Below are 17768 nucleotides of genomic sequence, written 5' to 3'. Positions count from 1 at the left end.
GAACCTAGTGGGTTTCCCAGCAGTCCGATAATTTCCCTATTTATTTATACTTTTATTAATATCAGGAAGATTATGTATCAAAGAAGATTCTGTTAAGCAAATACTTTGATATCAATGGGGTGTTTGATCCCAGTGAAACTCAGCTGCGCTAAATTGTAACACCCATCTGGTTTGATAATCTCTACTGCAAATAAAAGCAGGGATTAACCATTTATACAATATCTTTTTTTATTCCAGTGTGGGAAAGAGATTGCTAAATCTCTAACCTTTGCTATTCTTTTACTATGCAGAAGCCACAATTACTGCTCAGTAAAAAATAACAATAAATAATAAATGTGTCCAATAATACAGGTTATTTTAAAAAAAAAATGATATACAGTAGAATTCTTACATTGTAATCAAACTGTGGCTCAATAATAAATAAATAATAATATGTATGGCAAACCCTTCTTCTAGAAAATACAATGCAGCCCAAGTAAAGTGGTAAATGTGAATGATGGCTGCCAAAGCTTCCAGCTACTAAATGAGTGTATAAAAAGATTGCCTTAATTCTTCTGTTCCCATGAACTGCAGAAAAGTTTTCCACCAGGGCTGTAATGGGATAATGAAACTATTCACCTTTCTGAAAGTCATTTAACTCTGACCAAATGTCAGACTTGAAGTGCAACTTTTGTTTTATTCGCAGTGTGTTTTGGGATTATGCAGGATCAAGTTCAATTACAGAAACCAAGCCAGAATTGAGATTCATTTCTTTTATCTCTGTAAAAACCTTTTTTACATTTAGTTCTGTAGCTCTTCATATTTACAAATGCCTGTGTGACTTAATGGAATGCATAATGTAAGATGTCCTTACACCTGCTTTTGTATAAATGCCATTGTTTAATGCAGATAATATATTGTTGACATATTGAGAATAATTCGCTAGATTTGGGTAGTTAAGACTATATTTCCTACACATTATTAACAGTTAATAATACGCTTTAAAAACTGTATGGATATGATAAGCTTTTTTTGTGCTATTGCAGCCCCCCAATGGTTATTATAGAGAAAATATTCATAAAGTGGATTTAGTAAAGCTATAGAGAGTCATACCCCCAATTAAAGGTTATATATCTGCAGATTTAACCTGCATACAAATACACACAGAAAAGCAAAAATGTATTTATTAGAACATGAAATGCCTAGTAGGGTAATTGTTCATCGGCTAAAAGACACGTGTTTGCACATGAGCAGTAACTCATAAAAGCCACTCAAACTGTTGCATTCATTTTTCTACCTACAGCCGGATGAAAAAAAACTATAACTGGCTGGTTGCTATTAGTGATGAGCGAATTTTTTTGCCAGGCATGGATTCACAGCGAATTTCCGCATTTTGCCATTGGCAAATTGTTTTGCAAAACTTCCGTGAAAATTCACCCAGAAAAATTTTTGCACGTCAAAAAAAGTTTGGGTTGCATCAAAATGGTTGCAGTGATATAAAAAAAAGACAAAAAAAAGATGCAGTGACAAATGAATTTTGCGGATTTTTCATTGTTTTGCGAATTTTACGTAAGCAAAATGGGGCAGATTCACTGCTATTGGTTACTGCCTACAGGCAAATTTGCCATCTGTTGATAAATGCACCCCAGCTGACCCTTATCCTTCATTTTAAAGAGGCTAAAATCGATCACAATGAATTACAAAACCACCAAACAAGTGTTGACCATATACTAATACTATACATTAGTTATACCACAAAAAATCAAAACAGTGCTTGTGCAAGTATACCTCATGTGGTCCAGCTGAATGACAAAATATGCAAGAACAAACAAGAAACAAAACTACAAAATGTTAAAGCAAAAAAAATCGATCCAATCCAAAAAATCGTCAAATTGAGCAAATTGACAAAAATACAAAATATATTAAATAAAGCAAATAAATCTCTAAACAAAGTATTCCATGTTGGAACACTGCCTGTTGTTGAGACACTCACTTATGATGGGTAAGTTCTGTATAAAGGGACACATAAAATCTCCCAGTGTTGCCTATAAAGACAACCCATGGCAGGTGAGGTAGGATGGTAGAAGATAAAGGTATATAAATATACTATATATGCAAAGTATAAAATAGAATATAAAAGCCTAATATGCCATCTTATAAAATCACAAGGGCCTGACATGATACTGCTGAGTAGCTAAGACCCCCACATTCACTTTGTTATTTGCAGAGCTGTAACCACAGAGCACACAGAGAGTTGTAAAAGGGGTGTCCTATACTTTTGAGATAAGGTATGACATCTTCTGTAAAAGACTGAAACTTTCAGTTGCTGTTCTGTGTTGCTGATAGCTTCCACAAGACTCTGTCTTTGATTAATAAATAAATAAATTGATATACTGCGAACCTTGTCTCAGGGTCTTGTTATGTATTCTGGTCGGTCAGAAATTACCAACACTGTGATGATTATACCCTAAGCATTAATTGAAGGGGGGAAAAGGGCATTATGGGAAATAACAGGTGACCAATGAATAAGTGCCCCACTAAGCACAAAACATGTTAGGCTTGGTTTTCATGTCCTAATAAAAAATATTTTTCTTTTCTAACTACTTTTCAATGAGTATTTGAAACATGAATGGAAGCTAATAATAAACATTGCCTTTTTCATTCTAATAGTAATTTTACACAAAGCTGGAATAGTACTTTGACTCTCATAGCCCTTACATTGTAACTAATTGACAATAAATTGAATGATGCAAAATACTGTGATATAAAATAACACTCATCTCCTATAAAGAGCTAGTTAAATACAGCCTTAAGTATATTTAGTACATTATAATATGAAAAAAACACTAATCTCCTATATAGACTTGGCTAAAATCTAGCCTAGAGTATGCTCGGCACAGACAGTCTCTCTCAGCCATTGTATAAAATGGTCACATTGGAAAAAAAGCACTTAAACAATTAGTAAGTCTTAAACTTTCATCCATATTCTTCAACAAAGCGGTAAAGCCTTTCAGACAATATCGATTCCAAGGAATAATTAATTCAGTCAGTACCTATTCTACTTTAATATTAAATCTATTGCTTTTATAGTGGGGTTGGCTATTTTTCAGCTAGCATTTGCAATAGACATCAATTGACTGTCTCTAACATTGCAAATAGGTCTCCGGCTTTGGCATCATGAAATTGATTGTGGCATAATTTTGATGAAAATGGTTACATTTTTCATTTTCTCTTGTATGCAGCTTTGCAAAATATTTTGACCCAGCCACAGTGTGACAACTGAGTAAATGATTTAAGATAAATTGTCATACCTGTAAACATGCAGACTGAGGAATCTTTTCCACAAATAATCAGGTCTCTTTTCATTTTATTAATAAGATATGAGATATAAAATGTGTTTGCGCATGTGTGTGTGCGTGGGTGTGCGTGTGTGTGCTTCTTCTATTTAATTTTTGTTTTATTTCTGTAAAAAGTCATGCCATTCAGCAGATATTCTGAATCTTAACTTGTAACTACAAAAACCCTGGTTTTAAAAATGCACTTATATAGTTACTAAACTAACAATTAAACAGGGGACCATTGCATTGATCAATTCTCTCTTTTGTTTACTAATAAAGCATGACATCTTATATATATTACATTATGGTCTGGGGGACTTTTTTAAGGGAGAACTAAACTTTAAAAAGTATTATGGCTATTAATGCTACATTTTATATACTGACTGATCGCACCTGCCTAAAGGTTCAGCATCTCTATAGTAGTAATGATAAAGTAATTCAAAGTTGTCACAGGGGGTCACCATACTGGAATCTGCTAGACTAGACAGCGCTGAAATAACTTAAGAAAGCGCTGAGGGACTGTGGAGCCAGCCATGGTTCAATTCCCTCCAGCACATGAGGAGTTAACCTGCTCAGCTACTGTGCGGGAAAGAAAGAATCCTAACTCACCCCCTCCCTTTTTGCCTGCCAGCTCTCTCCACAGCAGCGTCTCACCCCTGCAACACGGAGCGGCATCTCCTTCCCCCCCCTCCCTGTTTAAGCGCATTTAGCTAGGGAACCATAGACCTGTATTTTTGCTCAATTTACATGTTTTATGTTTTCTTTCAGGTTCTGTTTATTTAAAAAAAAATGTAAAAGATTTCTATATGTTTATATATATTCGGTCTGTCACAGCAAAGGACGGGTGATAGTCCTTGGCCATTTAATTTCGGGTGTTGTTTGGTGGTTTCCACATGCCCACTGCGTACACAGTGGCTGGCATTCGTTATAAAACAGCCAAAAAGTTTGTTGTGATGTTTGATAAAGTTTGAAATACATGGCGAGGACTATTTCTGATGTTGGACTCTTTAATAAAGCTGTGGAATAAGTCTCTGTAGTCATGTCTTACATGGTCAGTGTGCTCTAAGCAGCTGTTGAGAAGGAAAGTTAAGGGTCATAGCAAATTATCAAGCAGAAAATTAGGTTTGTTTGTCATAGATGGTGATGCTACAGGGCTGATTATTACATTCTGATGCCAATTGTATGTATGTATGTATATGTATGTATATCTTTATTTATAAAGCGCTACTTATGTACGCAGGGCTGTACAGTAGAATACATTAATACAAACAAGGGGTATTTAAGATAATAATAGATAAATAAAAAGTATAACAATAAATACAGTTGCAACAAGTTAAGAGTCAAAGACACAAGAGGATGGAGGTCCCTGCCTTGCACTGGTTCCAGAGCTGCCATGCACTAATAATCTGGATTATTTAATAATCAGCCTAATATTGTGACATTTATATTCAATATATACAGTATATTGTGCATTGGCCCCTACACTCAGTAACGAACAGCAGCACAGAGCATGTGCTGGTAATCAACATAAGATGGGGAGCGAGTGGGGACATTTTCTACAGCAAGGATCTTCATTACTAATGGGTCATGGCTGTCCTTACATTGTACAGAAGCCCAAAACATAATGTACAACATTTCTAACCTGCTTCTTTGGTTAAGCTATAGTTCTCCTTAAAACTTTTTAGTTTATGGTACCATTTTTGCAGGCTAATGTCACATGATGCATTTTTACAGCTGGCAGATAAAGCAGCAGTAGCAGTAATTCTGCCTTGTGTGTGTATATGAAGAGACATGAATGTGATCTGTTTGTTACTGCACGCATTTCCTAGATGAAATCCATTCTGTGTGCATATTGACAGTCAAACTCTCTTAATGTTACTACCCACATGGCAGTAGTGTGACATTAATCGTAAATAACTTGTTGAACCTCAGCTTGTGTTTGTCAGTATTTTTAATGGTAATTTGTACAGTACCTATAGAATGTAGTATTAGCTGGTTGCTGAGTTGGAAATATGTATCCCCCTCTGACATGAAGTCCAATTTTGTCTTCTGGGATGTACATGTCAACGTTTTGCTTTCTCCAAGAGGCTTGAGTGCCCTGAATAATGAAAAACATGCATAATACACATGGTTGTAAAAGTATGAAAACTATGACTTTTATTACTTTGTAAAACAGAGTTGTCCAATAAATTTGTACAATTTACAAATAATGCTGCTTGATACTGCATCAATATGGCAGCCTGTCTACCATCTTACCATTAACCCCATTATATATGTTTCCCTTCACTAAATCTTGTAGTAAACCCTTAGGATTTCTAGATTGCCCTCAAGAGCCTGTAATCCTAAACCTACAGTCAGCTGTTTCTTAAAGGGGTGGTTTTCCTTCAAATTAACTTTAAGTATGTTATAGAATGGCCTATTCTTAACAACTTTTCAATTGGTATTCTTTTTGTATTTTTTTTTATAGTTTTTGAATGATTTGCCTTCCTCTTCTTCAAACTGGAGTAACCCTAGAGCCTTTTTTCTTAACTTTTGCTTTCAAATATTGGTGGTCTACAACATCCAGCATTTTTAAACATATAATCAAGGGTAAAAATAATGCTAGGATTTATAATCCAGCAACATCAGGAAGCAAAGGTTAAAGAAGGTTTCTAAGGTCATTGGACTGCCAAGCTTAGGCAGTAAGAGTTTTGACTACAATAAGGCTGCAAAGTTTAAAGGACCTAGAAAATATCTGATTCTATGGCAAAATCTGGTCTTTCAAAACAAGCTATACATAGTGCAGAGTTTAATTATGGCTTCTGGAGAATAAACAATTAGAAGGTCTTTGTTATAAAGATTTGCAAAATACAAATACATTCTCTTCAGTAACATACACATTCAGAAAAGGCTAACTAGTGAAATGAAAGGTCTAAAAGACTTTACTTATGATGCCTTACCTAACTAGATTCATTTATTCATTCTAAAATAAATTTACTTACAGTTTCATAGTTGTACCACTTTGCGTCAGGGATATATACATAAGCATTAACAGAGTTCTAAATAAAGAAGGAAAAAGTGCAAAGATTACAAGTTGTATGTATTGCATGCTACCATATTTCAAGATCATTAAAACACCGACTCAGGTCCATATAATTTTCAACTTTATTAAAATCCCGAGCCCTTATATATTCAATTAATCACTTAACAACACCCTGCTTGTGTTTATGCCTTGTAAGTGCAATGTAGATGTGTACTGCTATATAAAAATATTTACTATACAGTACATTAATTCCTTCTTATTAAAAGATTTACAAAAGTAAATCACTGTATATTTTACATCTGCTTAATTTTTAGATGATAAAGACTCATAGTTTCCCCTTTTAAAGGAGAACTAAACCCTAAAAATAAATATGGCTAGAAATGCCATGTTTTATACACTGGACTTACTGCACCAACCTAAAGGTTCAGCACTTCTATAGTAATAATGATCCAGACCTTCACAGTTGTCCCAGATGCTCCGCATTTTAGATTCTGTGAGAAGAGTCATACTAAGAAGTTAAGCTTAGAGGCTGTGGCAAATTATCAAGCAGAAAATTAAGTTTGCCTGGCATATAAGTTGATACTACAGGGCTGATTATTTTTTATGGTTTCTGGTCTGCCATGTAATATGAATCTGAATAAATCACTAATTAGGTTTATATTGTAACATGTATGTTGTATATATACAGTATATTGTGAGTCGGTCCCTAAGCTCAGTAACTGACAGCAGCACAGAGCATGTGCAGTGAATCAGCAGAAAAGAAGATGGGGAGCAACTGGGGTATCTATTAGAGGCACAGATCTTCCCTGCTAAAGGGTTGTGGTTGCTTGGGCTGGTACAGGAGCCCAAAACATAATTACAGTACAGCATTTCTAGCCTACTTCTTTAGTTAAGCTTTAGTTCTTCTTTAAACTGCAGTAGAATGCTCTATGTAACCATAATGTAAATTAGCACATGTGAAGTAAATTTACCTACAAATGAACTTATCAGTCCTTTGCTGTGCTGCTGCTTATAACTGACTCTAATGGCCAGGACATGTGAATTTGCTTGCCACTGCCAGTTAGCGTCTGTAATTCATAGGCATATTATACAGAACAATAAGTACCAGTTATACCCAATATAATAGCATGGCACTAAGGTTGGGTACAAGAGCACTAAAGGGGTATTTTAGACAGAAGAGAGCACAGCACATAATTGCTAAATACTTTATGCTCTTATATATTCAAAAAGATTAAGTGACTGGGGTCGCTTGGGGGTGCATGAAAATACCAATATGCAGATAAAGCATAATATCCAGAGAAAACACCTTTTTACTGATTTATAAAGCTATTTGGTCTATGTCACTCGAAATGTATTTATCTATTTGTGCAAGTGACCAAAACATAGGATTGTCACAGTTCCAATACCTTTAAAATAGAAAGGCAGCAACCCTTAATTGTGGTGTAAAAAAATCTTTTTTCAGCAATCAAAATTTAGAGCAGTCATAGAATGTCTTGTCAAAAGAGAAGCAAATGGCAGTGATCCACTTTAGTAGTTTAGATTTTAAAAAGACAAGTTACGGTCATCATTCTCATCATGGTTTTTGCATATCATAGAATAATTTGCAATCTAATCACAGGGGCAGATTTATGATCCATTAAGGATTATGGCCTGTCATACTGATGGCATAAAACACAAGTGAGTTCCTCTATGGATTATAAATCTGCCCTTTAGTTTGTCATATATAGCTGCAAAAATATGAACATTTACTTGATCTAAGGCTATAAAGATAATGAGTGGAATTATGAAGAAGGAGGAAACAAGTATAAGTAAACTAAAAATCTACTATATTATCTACTGTATCTATTATATAGCAACTAGGGATGTAGCGAACCTCACAAAAAAAGTTCGCGAACCCGTTCGCGAACTTCTGCCAAAAAGTGCGAACTTTTGCGAACTTTGCGAACCCCATAGACTTCAATGGGAAGGCGAACTTTAAAACCTAGAAAAGCCATTTCTGGCCAGAAAACTGATTTTAAAGTTGTTTAAAGGGTGCCACGACCTGGACAGTGGCATGCAGGAGGGGGATCAAGGGCAAAAATTTATCTGAAAAATACGTTGTTGACACAGCGTTGCGTTTTGTGCTGTAAAGGGCAGAAATCACACTACATTTCTAAACTTGTGTAATAAACTGCTTTAAAACGTCCGGCGTCTACATGCCAATCAAGTCGTGTAAAGGTTACACACGCAAAGACAAAACGCCGCAGTAGTGGATACGGAATATATTATTGCTGGTGGAAAAACATCGCTCAGGTGATTTTATTGCAATGCAATGTCACTACTATGTGTAACGTATTGGGTTACAGCAGATGAGATCAGCAGGACAGCTGTCCCCAGCAGCTACATACAGAGCAGTAGCAAGTAGATTACTAGTCAGCAAAGCTACCTAAACTGTCCCTCAAACCCCTGCACAGCTCTCTCCCTATGCTAACTCATCAAACACACACAGGCAGAATGTAAAATGGCTGCTGGGCTTCGGTTTATATATGGAAGGGAGTGGTCCGGGGGTGGTCCAGGAGGGAGAGCTGCCTGATTGGCTGCCATGTATCTGCTGGCTCTGGGGTGAGAGGTCAAAATTTGGCTCCAGCTAAGGCGAACCCAAAATTGCGAACATCGCTAAAAGTTTGCGAACTTGCGAACACCCGATTTTCGTGCGAATTAGTTCTCCGGCGAACAGTTCGCTACATCTCTAATAGCAACTTCATGTGGTGAAAGGGGGCAAATAGCTTACTCTGAAATATATTTATCCAAGAATATCTAGGCATAATTCCTCTATCCAATTTGCCTTGCAGCTGCTGGATATATTTTTCATCACAGTTCATTTGTGTTGGCTTCAAAAATCCATTAGCATTTCCACAACCCTTTAATATAACAGTCTTATTTTTTTTATACAGGTATGGGACCCATTATCTGCAAAACTGTTATCTATAATAAAATAATTAATTTTTTTTAAAAAAGATTACCCTTTTCTCTGTAATAATAAAACAGTACCTTGTACTTGATCCCAACTAAGATATAATTAATCCTTATTGGAGGCAAAACAATCCTATTGAGTTTATATTATGTTTAAATTATTTTTTTTTAATAGACTTAAGGTATGGAGATCCAAATTCAGAAGGACCCCTTATATGGAAAACCTCAGGTCCCAAGCATTCTGGATAACAGGTTCCATACCTTGTATCTAAAGTTTCAAGTGCAACCTACCGGATTAAGTATAGGTGTAATGAGAAGTCCAGGACCCCACAAAAACTGGTTATCTATTCCCCAAGTTTCAGGATCAGAATAGAACCTGTCAGTAAACATGAATTAATAAATTAATAATATATATGAAGATATATTTATGTAGCCATCAGTGTGCAGTAAACTGAAACATTTTGAAAAAAAGCAGGCCACTGACAACTTGTCCTTTGCTTTGTAGATATAAAATGACAGAAATCTTGAAAGATGTTTACGATGGAAATAAATCCATACTAATACTAATACAAAAATGTATATTTTTAACAATCCACAAGCAATATATCTAATAAGGGGTTGTAAATAAAAAAAAAATAACAATTTTATCTAATAAAGGCTAAGAAAGCCAAGGCATCAGTTCCAAGAAATTATCAGCTTAACATAACCAATGCTTTTGCACAATAGAAGGCCTATAGAAGGTCATAAAGAAGTTTTTGGCCATCCTACTAGAAAGTCACTTTTGCTTAACCAAGAATAATGCTGTAATAAGAGTTATTAAAACCTTTATAGAAGTTTGAAGAAAGATAGCAAAAGAAAGTTCCAAAATTTTATATAGCAAAAATTAAAAGTGACTTGTTGTATCTATTTCTTCAGAAAGGGTAGGATGGCAAGAGATCATAGTATTTGCATGAAATATCGACTTATGCAATATTATGTCTGCTATTTATATTTTAGGTTCTACTGTGGAATGTTTCAAGTGAAGATCTTATTGCCTAAAACATGTCAAGCCATTGCAGAATGGCTTGTTCAAGTTAAAATGTATTAATAAAAACTATTTTCAAATGTAATTATTTTCTAATGGAGAACTACAAGTAAGAATCCATGTCTATTAATGTTTTTATTAAAATGCTTACTCATGAAGTAATGGCCTCACTACAGTTTCCCCTTTGGTGTGAGCCTTGTAGAATAGGGTGTAAAGATATGGCAGCAGAGTATAGCGAATGTTTAAGTAGTGTCTTGATGTTTTCACTAAAAGTGAATCAGCTCCATAAGAAGCAGGATCCTGGTGCTGCAAAATAAATTTAAGACTGTTTCATATAAATGTCTTACAAACAGAATTATTTTAATTTATATGTATCACACACATGCATCACTTTTGTTTAACTATGAAATTAAGCCATTTGTATTATGGGTCAAAATAAAAATGATTTGCAATACAATACATAACTAGAATTGTTTAATAAAGACACAAAAATGTAAAACTTATGAGATGATGCTATCGTATATCATGTAAGATAACAATGACCATACAGTATGCAAAGATTGAGTAGTGAAGATTGGATTTACCCATCTGGAAATTTTACAAAGTTACCCTCCCAAGAGAAAGATTATATGGCCATTCCCACTCCGCCCTCTTTAGAGGCTACCCTTTCCAAAATCATGGTTTAGAGAGTTAACGCCGAACTAGAGTTTTGTAAGAAATATGTTGCTCACCACCCCTTTTATGTTGCTCCCAGTGGCCTCAAAGTAGGTGCACATGTTAAAACTTCTGGCCCTTATTTGGCATCCCCCAAAGAACGTTTTTCATGCTTGTGTGGCTCACCAACACTTTTTTCAGTGTGGCTAAGGAGTAAAAAAAGTTGGGGATCCCTCTAGATAATAATTTATGGCACTTATGCTTTGCCTATTGGCCTTTGGAGACCCTCATGACACTATATGAACCTTTTAACATCTATTTGCTGTGGTTGCATGTCTGTTATGTGTATTCAACATATGCCAGAATTGTTTGGCCATTTCCCTTTGCAACCAATCACTGCACAGCAACAAGGCAGGGTTTGGAAGTTTTTTTTCATCAGCATACATTGATGGAGGAACCATCATGTGTACCATAAGCTTTTCATGGTGTGGGTCAATTAGTTGTCTTCTACACTGCCAAGAATGACCAGTAGAATTTAGTACAGCTGAATTTACTATAGTCCAGGAGCAGAAATTCCAAATCTCTCGCACCCAATCACCCCCAGCATACTAGTCATTACATTCCATTATCTTCATTTCTCTATAGGCATGCTGATGACCATGACGTACTCATGAATTAAATATGCAGTCAGAATAAACTGTCAGCCTGTGATTTGCTGAAAGCTTTTTAAACTTTCAGGAAAACATTTCTTTGTGGTTTGTGAAACTAATAGTATATAACTAACAGTATATAATAGTATAATGCAAAATGTACCTTGAAAGTCTCAGCATTGTGATTTCTTGAGAATGGATAAAAAGCACCAACTTGCATCCACCTTCTGCACAGTTCTTCTGAAGAGTCATCAAAAAATCCACATATGTCTGCACCAATCTGTGACAAGACCCAATAATATAAACACTATAACAAGTGTTGTAAAACAGCAATCCGGAAGGCAAAGATAGAAAATGAGGAGCGCATCGCGGCCGAGGCCAAGACTAACCCCAAAAAGTTTTTTAAGTATATTAATAGTAAAAAGATGCAGGTTGAGGGTGTGGCCCCATTGAGTTATAATAACAATATGGTTACAGCGGATACAGAAAAGGCAGATGTGCTTAACCAGTTCTTTTCTTCTGTGTATACAGTAGAGGAGCCAGTGGGCCAAGTCTCACCCAATAGCTTCACTGTTGCCTCAGCTCCAACTACACAGTGGTTGGCACAGGATATGGTGCTTAAAGGGTTACACACGATAAATGTAAACAAGGCACCTGGGCCAGATGGAATACACCCTCGGGTACTGAGAGAGCTAGGGGCAGAATTGCAGTGGCCCTTGTTTCTGATATTCTCAGACTCTCTTTCATCAGGTATGGTACCTAGTGATTGGAAGAAGGCGAATGTCACTCCCATATTTAAAAAGGGAATAAGATCTCAGCCTGGCAATTATAGGCCTGTAAGTTTGACATCCGTGGTGGGCAAGTTATTTGAAGGCTTGTTAAGGGATCACATTCAAAATTATGTAGTGGAGAATGGCATTATGAGCAGTAATCAGCATGGCTTTATGAAGGACAGGTCATGTCAGACCAATTTAATTGCTTTTTATGATGAGGTAAGTAAGAAGCTGGACAGTGGGGATGCAGTAGATATAATCTATTTGGATTTTGCCAAAGCATTTGATACCGTTCCCCACAAACGACTGCTTTCTAAGCTAAGGTCTATTGGTCTTAGTGAAGTCGTTTGCACATGGATAGAAAACTGGCTACAGGATCGGGTACAGAGGGTGGTTGTTAATGGCACATTCTCTACTTGGAGTAAGGTTCTCAGTGGGGTCCCTCAGGGTTCTGTACTGGGTCCACTTTTGTTTAATTTGTTCATAAATGACTTAGGGGAGGGTATTATGAGTAATGTATCAGTGTTTGCAGATGACACAAAACTCTGCAGACCAGTCAATTCTATCCAGGATGTGACATCCCTGCAGCAGGATCTTGACCAACTGGCAATCTGGGCAGCTAAGTGGCAGATGAGATTTAATGTGGATAAATGTAAGGTCATGCACCTGGGATGTAAAAATATGCAAGCCCCGTATAACCTTAATGGGACTGCACTAGGCAAATCCATAATGGAGAAGGATCTTGGAGTCCTTGTAGATAATAAACTTGGCTGTAGCAAGCAATGCCAGGCAGCAGCTGCAAGGGCAAACAAGGTTCTGAGCTGTATTAAAAGGGGTATAGATTCACGGGAGGAGGGGGTTATTCTTCCCCTTTACAGAGCACTGGTAAGGCCCCATCTAGAATATGCTGTTCAGTTTTGGTCTCCAGTGCTCAAACGGGACATTATTGAGCTAGAGAGGGTCCAGAGAAGGGCAACTAAGCTGGTAAAGGGTATGGAAAGTCTCGGTTATGAAGAAAGACTGGCCAAGTTGGGTCTGTTTACACTGGAGAAGAGGCGCTTAAGAGGTGACATGATAACTATGTATAAATATATAAGGGGATCATATAATAACCTCTCTAATGTTTTATTTACCAGTAGGTCCTTCCAACGGACACGAGGGCACCCACTCCGTTTAGAAGAAGGGAGGTTCCATTTAAATATTCGGAAAGGATTTTTTACAGTGAGAGCTGTGAAGTTGTGGAATTCCCTCCCCGAATCAGTCGTACTGGCTGATACATTATATAGCTTTAAGAAGGGGCTGGATGGATTCTTAGCAAGTGAGGGAATACACGGTTATGGGAGATAGCTCTTAGTACAAGTTGATACAGGGACTGGTCCGATTGCCATCTTGGAGTCAGGAAGGAATTTTTTCCCCTCTGAGGCAAATTAGAGAGGCTTCAGATGGGGTTTTTTGCCTTCCTCTGGATCAACTTGTAGTTAGGCAGGTTAGGTATAGGCATTATGGTTGAACTTGATGGACGTATGTCTTTTTTCAACCCAACTTACTATGTTACTATGTTACTATAGATAATTATATTTGTAAGTTTAGACAATAGAATGTCAGGTGCAACAAACATTGCTGTAGGCAGATCTTAACAGAATATATATTTTAGAATCAATTTTCATTAAAGAAAAAAAAACTCCTTAAAACAGGGAAAACATGCTGTATGTATCCATACCCATGTATACAGCAGCTATGGGAAACGTATTATCTTTGCTGTTCAGCTAATATCCTCATTAACTGAAAAGTGAACACTTAAAACTAGCTTCCTCTAGATTCCCTCTAAACATCATTAGAACTCATTCACCCAGTCATTTGGCCTATTCCAGCAGAATAAAAACATCATTCTAATGAATCTGAATCCAACCTCAAATTACTATCTCAGTGCATCTATTTAGGATGCAATCCTCACAGAACACGAAAATAAAAAAAGAATGCAGTCAATGTAAATAGTATGCTACAAGCTGCATGGATAGGCAGGATACATTACATTTCATTTAAATTCACAGATCTGAACAGGAATCCAATTTTCCATCTGATTGCTCTGATCAGACCAATGTTGCAGTACTCCTTTCTAAATCATATGTTATCTCCTGGTGTGAACTGGTCATTTGATTTCAAGCATAATTGGTGAATGATTATTTGGACCAACTAACTTTGTCCAACTCAATCTGATCACATTCTCACCGAAGCCTGATATGTGAATGAGGCTGTAGGTTTAACTAAATGTTAAAAGGATTATGCCATGTGTTATAGGTCACTATACTATATAATAACTATACTATATAATAAAATGGATTTTATTATGCTGTGTAAAACTAATTCGCCAAAAAAACGGAGTAAAAAGCTGTGTAAAATAAATGGAAAAGGTCGGCGTCTGAACGCCGGATATTACGCCGGTGGAAGAAAAAACACATAAAAAAATTACACTGATTTTACGCCGTTTTTACACGCCAAAGCCTGGCAAATTTTCTCACGGTCTTTTTCACAACATAATTAATATGCCCTTTAATGTCATACATGCTGCACACAAAGATGGCCTAAAATATGATACAGATAAACCAGATTCAGATTTTCAACTGAATAGCCGATAGTCAGTGCAATCAACCCACATGATCCCTGTATGATATACATTTACAACATAGCACATTAATTTGAAAATAACATTCTTTCAATTAGTTCAACATTTTAAAAACTAAATCAACTATATTGATCCAATCAAATTGCATCTGATTGATTAAAATGTAAAATCTTGCAGACTAATGAATCCCATTAACTCTGCGTTAATATATCATGTATAGTGATGTGGGGGTTACCCCGCAACCTGTCAGATCCATAGGTTTACCCTTAGGTCAGAGGGGTTAGTGTTGAACTTTGGGCTACCACTGAGGTTTGCGGGCCATACTGGGAACTGCACTCTTACTCTGCTCGCAAAGGTTTTCTGTCTTGGAACCTGAGATCACACAGAAGTAGCACACAGAGCAGAAAGATGCAGATGCAGTAAGGTTCTTAGAATGGATCTTAGAATGGCAACATTTTGAGGATTAGGGTCGGGTGTTGGTTAAGGTTTTGCAGGTTAGGGTTGGGTACAGGTTGAGTTTTTCCTGACCTGCACATCACTAGTCAGGTGTATTTCCGGCAACATCATATATTTACTGAGAATTTGTGAAAGTACTATTTACTTGTAATGTGATAAGCTTTTGAAGTTGTAAATACTCCTGTGTAATTATCCCAGTGTATTGGCCCCATACAAAGATTATGGGGAAAATACTGTATGATGATGAAGTTACACCATAAAGTAATGATGTATTTGGAATAATAGCATGAAGAATATGATGTAGATAATGAAATGCTAAAAATGTTAAAATAGCTTTATAATGGTAAAATGACAGCTTGGACCTGGTGAAATTACTTTTAGAGGTGCTCTTGTTAAATTTGCGTGTTTTTGCCATAGTGTTATTACACCTGGCAAAAAGACATAATTGTTCACCAATTTAGTAAATGGTGAATTTTTGTTTTTGGAAAAAATATTTTAAATTAGTGGCCCATTTAAGAACTCATGAGGTAGGTATGGTAACATTCAGGGCTATAACCAACATATTATCATAATGTTTTATGCACCATAGACCATAGCGTAAAGGAACAGTTCAGCATGTTCTGCTTATCTCAATATGTTAAACACAGGTCTTCCCTTTAAGGACAAGAGAGAATCTCTTATCAGTGTGCAGTAAACTGGAACATGTTTTAATATCTAGGAAAAGCTAATCTCTTTTGCACTATGGTCTCTGTTCCAAGACACATCAGCATGCAATTAGCAACTGATAAGCAGCAATGGACAAGAAAACTTATAAGATCATGATCTCTTTTCCCATAAATTAATGTGCAATGTGTTGGAAGAGATAAAAAAAAATTATAATTTCAAGCACAGTTTATATTCCCCCCTAAATTTTAGTCTGGAGCAGTTATTTATTTTAAAAAATATGTTTTTGTGTTTGAATAAATCCCAGTAATTGCTGAGAGGCTGCCGCAGAATAAAATGAGCATGGAATTGCTGCTGTAGAAAACTGCCCTGAGCTTCATTCAGAATAATAATGCTTCATCTGAGTAAATATGAGTGCTAATCATATGGAACCTGAAAGAACTTCAGATATGGCATGTCTCCGTGGTTCTTAATGGTGGTTGCAATAGACCAGTGAAGGCCCTAATCCGCTGTAAGAATCCCCATCTCCATAAAATAAAGCATCAGCTATGGTATTCAACAGCAGCCCTTTTAGAAAATGTTCATTATTCTATATTCATTTTTATTGCTTTGCAGCACTGCTGACATTAGAGGGCACCCTTTATAGCAGGCCAGATAATATCGAAGGTACTATGGTTGAGACAGCCATGTGAAGCAGAACTGACAGCTAGTGATGGGTGAACTTTTCCACCAGGCATGGATTAGCAATGAATTTCCGCGTGCTGCTTTCTCAAAGCAGGCGGCAAAATTCACTGCGGAAAAAATTTCCTCCCCAGGTCAAAAAACTTACACATGTAAAAAAAATTTTTGTGCGTAAAAAAATGACGCACCCAACAATTTTTTTTTGACGAGCAACATTTGCACCGCTTCGCTACATTTACACTGTTTTGCACATTTTTTGTCGTTTCGCAAATCTTTTGAATAATATTGGATGTTGCTCACAGTGATTTTAAAGCAGGTGCTTATTTTTAAATTCTTGGTTTGAAGTCAAGTTTTGGTTGCATAAAAACCAAGTGTACTGTCAAAGAGAGCCTCCTGTAGGCTGCCAGTCGACATAGGGGCTACCAAAAGCTTGTGATGCTCCCTTACTTTTTTTTTTCATATTTGATAGTGTCACGCATGTAAAAAAAGGTTAGGGACCCCTGGACCCCCTAGAGCAGTGATCCCCAACCAGTGGCTTGTGAGCAACATGTTGCTCACCGACCCCTTGGATGTTGCTCTTAGTGCCCCCAAACCAGGTAATTATTTTTGAATTCCAGACTTGGTGGCAAGATTAGGTTGAATAAAACAAGACTTACTACCAAATAAAGCCCCTGTAAGCTGAGCATAGAGGCTGCCTAATAGCCAATCTTAGCCCTTATTTGGCACCTCCATTAACATTTATGTTGCTATTGTTGCTCTCCAAGTCTTTTTACATTTGACTGTGGCTCACAAGTAAGAAAGTTTGGGGACCCCTACCCTAGAGAGTCTGTGCACAACCCACTTAGGTAAGCAGAGACTTCAAGTCCCAGAATTCATCATTATTTAATGGAACAAATTGAAGGAGGGTTTGGGTTATACTCAGTACGCTGGAGTGGTCATGGTGTCCTTTAATC

General features: G+C 36.6%; 1 protein-coding gene across 2 annotated transcripts in view; it reads right to left on the bottom strand.

The window, feature by feature from the left end:
- mgam (maltase-glucoamylase) overlaps nucleotides 1–17768 on the bottom strand; it is a 106992-nt gene that overhangs the window by 62337 nt on the left and 26887 nt on the right. For both annotated transcript variants that reach the window (XM_031902367.1, XM_012963433.3), the window contains exons 17-21: nucleotides 11783–11899; nucleotides 10467–10621; nucleotides 9583–9667; nucleotides 6299–6355; nucleotides 5291–5415 (exon numbers count right to left, since the gene is read on the bottom strand). In XM_031902367.1, the coding sequence (XP_031758227.1) occupies nucleotides 5291–5415; nucleotides 6299–6355; nucleotides 9583–9667; nucleotides 10467–10621; nucleotides 11783–11899 (539 nt within the window). The remainder of the gene's footprint in view (nucleotides 1–5290; nucleotides 5416–6298; nucleotides 6356–9582; nucleotides 9668–10466; nucleotides 10622–11782; nucleotides 11900–17768) is intronic.

The sequence above is a fragment of the Xenopus tropicalis genome, chromosome 5 (genome assembly GCF_000004195.4).
Source record: "Xenopus tropicalis strain Nigerian chromosome 5, UCB_Xtro_10.0, whole genome shotgun sequence".
In the NCBI taxonomy this organism is placed as follows: Eukaryota; Metazoa; Chordata; class Amphibia; order Anura; family Pipidae; genus Xenopus; species Xenopus tropicalis.
The sequence above is the reverse complement of the archived record's forward strand: the minus strand, read 5'-3'. Positions and strand labels throughout refer to the sequence as shown.